At 42.8% G+C, this 2500-nt stretch overlaps 1 protein-coding gene across 1 annotated transcript in view; it reads right to left on the bottom strand.

Moving 5' to 3' along the window:
• LOC113818067 (uncharacterized) overlaps nucleotides 1-2500 on the bottom strand; it is a 32978-nt gene that overhangs the window by 18474 nt on the left and 12004 nt on the right. The window contains exons 2-3 of the mRNA XM_070132978.1: nucleotides 2138-2230; nucleotides 1-1305 (exon numbers count right to left, since the gene is read on the bottom strand). The exon at nucleotides 1-1305 is cut by the window's left edge and continues 1713 nt beyond it. Coding sequence (XP_069989079.1) covers nucleotides 1-1305; nucleotides 2138-2230 — 1398 coding nt within the window. The remainder of the gene's footprint in view (nucleotides 1306-2137; nucleotides 2231-2500) is intronic.

The following is a 2500-nucleotide window of genomic DNA, read 5'->3' on the forward strand; positions in this document are numbered from 1 at the left end:
ATCTGCGTGAGAGGCACGACGTTTGACACAGTCACTGGCGAGCCTATGTAGTTACTCAGGTCATTTTCAAAGTAACTATCACTTTCTGTAAAACCAAGATCATTTGGTATGTCGTCAGTGTCACTTTGTATTGTTGACCACGCTCTTTCAGTCTGGGTTTCTTTCTTGACTTGGTACCCCTTGAAATTCATTTTTCTCATATAAGTCTCTCTGTCAGCTACACTCAGTTTTGAGTAGAAATTGGGCTTCCGTCTCTTGATCAGAGGATACTGCGTCTGCGAGCCTTTCCCCGGCAGTACGCTAGACGGCTCGGGAGTCAGGAGAAGCTGCTCATTATCGAGATGAAGCGGGACATAATCTGTAGGAACGGAAAGTTTCGGTGAGTTTTCCGGATGAGTTCCTTCGATCGGCGGTATATATATTTTTGTCTGGATATTGTGATCCGTCCCTTCGCTCGGTGCGACGAAATCCTGCCAGTGGTATCCTTCGTCGGGAACTTCCCTCTCCAGTTGTGAAAATAGCAGATCGTTCGGAATCTCATTCTGGTCGTCGATGGTGGTTGCCATTTGTGCGTTTTTGTGCCTGCGGTGCCTGACTCTCCTGGACGCCGTCGAGTCGTGCAAGATCATTTCCGTGTAGAGTCTCTCCCTCTTCCTCCCCCTCCCCCGACGGCTCAGCGCGACAGTGTCTCTTTTCACTACGCTTATCACCATCCTCTCGGTGTTTTCCACTATTGTGTCACTATCACCTTCACTCTCCGGGATTTGTTCCTCGGTTACATCTGATGTGTTTTCCTCTACGCTGATGTCAAGTTCACTATAGCGTTGTTGGTCCAGAGTTTTAGTCACGTTTAGGACATCTTCGTTGAGTGCTGTTCGGTGCACGCGGTCTTTAACAGTTGTGGTGACTGACTGTGGTGTTGCGTCTGCCCTGAGTGTGGAGGCTGGTTCTGGTATGGTGTCTGCTTTCGGTGAAATGACCGAATCTCTTGCAGTATCTTGGGATATAGTGATCGTTTCTGATGTAGTGTGCCCTTTATTTATGACTAATTCTGGCGCGACGGTTGTTGCTCGTATCGTGATGGGTTCAGGAAGGGTGGTTTTAAGCGTGGTGGTTGAGCCGCGAGTGCTCCCCGATGCAAATAAGTCCCCCCTGTGTGTGGCCATTGATTCGGCTGCGCTCTCTGCCTCAGGTAGGGCGGCGACCTCGGCAATAAATCGATCGCTTTGCTGAAGTCTATTCGTTACTTCAGGATTCACCTCCCCCGTTGCAGTGGCTCGCAACGCGCCACCACCAGACACTCCCCTGCGAAAGAGAAAAGCAAAATGAAGTTATTTTGGGTCAAGTGAAGAAATATGCAACTTCTGTCATTCGTTAGCTGATTGGTTACTTGTTGGAAATGAAGTGAAAGAAAGATGACCCAAAATAAATTCATTTTACTTTTAACTGAAGTTGCATATTCGTATATGCTTACACAGAGCAGAGGTACTTTCTTGTGTAAATGGAATTTGCATTCAAATTCTAAATATACCTAAGATGTACGCATTTATACGTTATGTATGTGTGTATGTGTGTGCCCGCGCGCGCACGTGTGAGCGTTCGTGTGGGTGAATGTGAGGCCGTGTGTGATTTTTGTATATCCGCCATTTTATGCATACATCAACTGTATCATCGACTCGGTAATGCTAAACTATCGTGAGGAAATAATGAAATAAATATGATCCTTATGCTGTGTAGCTTTCCCCTTCTATTTTATGACGGTAAGTATCTGTAGCATTATCATTATTGTGGTTCTTATTGCTTGCAGCAGTAGTAAGAGTACTAGTAGCAGCAATAGGTAGTAGAAGCAGTAACAATAGCAGTGGTATTAGTAAAGGTAGTAGTAAAAGCAGTAATAATAATACCTCTGACAATTATAATTTTACACTTTATTCACTGCTGAGTCGCGCTCCATGTCCACATACGTAAACCTAGCAGCCAATCTCTAATAATGACAAACAAGCAGGGGAAATACTGAAACACTAATTACCTCCGTAGTCCAAGGGCGGTAGGGAAATATAGAATTATTCAAAATTTATAAAAGGATATTACGAAAGCGAAATAAAACTAATACACAGTAAGCACAGCAATTACTTACATAGTAGAATCTGGGGGCGCTGAAGACAGCAGCCAGAAGAGGCAGAGGGTCCGCAGCAGCCACAAACTCACGGTGCTGGAAGCTCCGAACGCCCTGAGGGAACAGAACACGGGTGTTTCTTTATTGCAATGACTACACACACACACACACATATACTCATACATATGTATATATATATATATATATATATATATATATATATATATATATATATATATATATATATATATATATATATATATATATATATATTTATACATATACTAGTCTTCTATGATTCACTAGACTAGTACAAGTACAGACTCAAAATCACTGATTCTCTGAGTATTGCAAACTAATAGTAATAATAATCATCATAAATAT

Source organism: Penaeus vannamei, chromosome 18 (genome assembly GCF_042767895.1).
Source record: "Penaeus vannamei isolate JL-2024 chromosome 18, ASM4276789v1, whole genome shotgun sequence".
Taxonomy (NCBI): domain Eukaryota; kingdom Metazoa; phylum Arthropoda; class Malacostraca; order Decapoda; family Penaeidae; genus Penaeus; species Penaeus vannamei.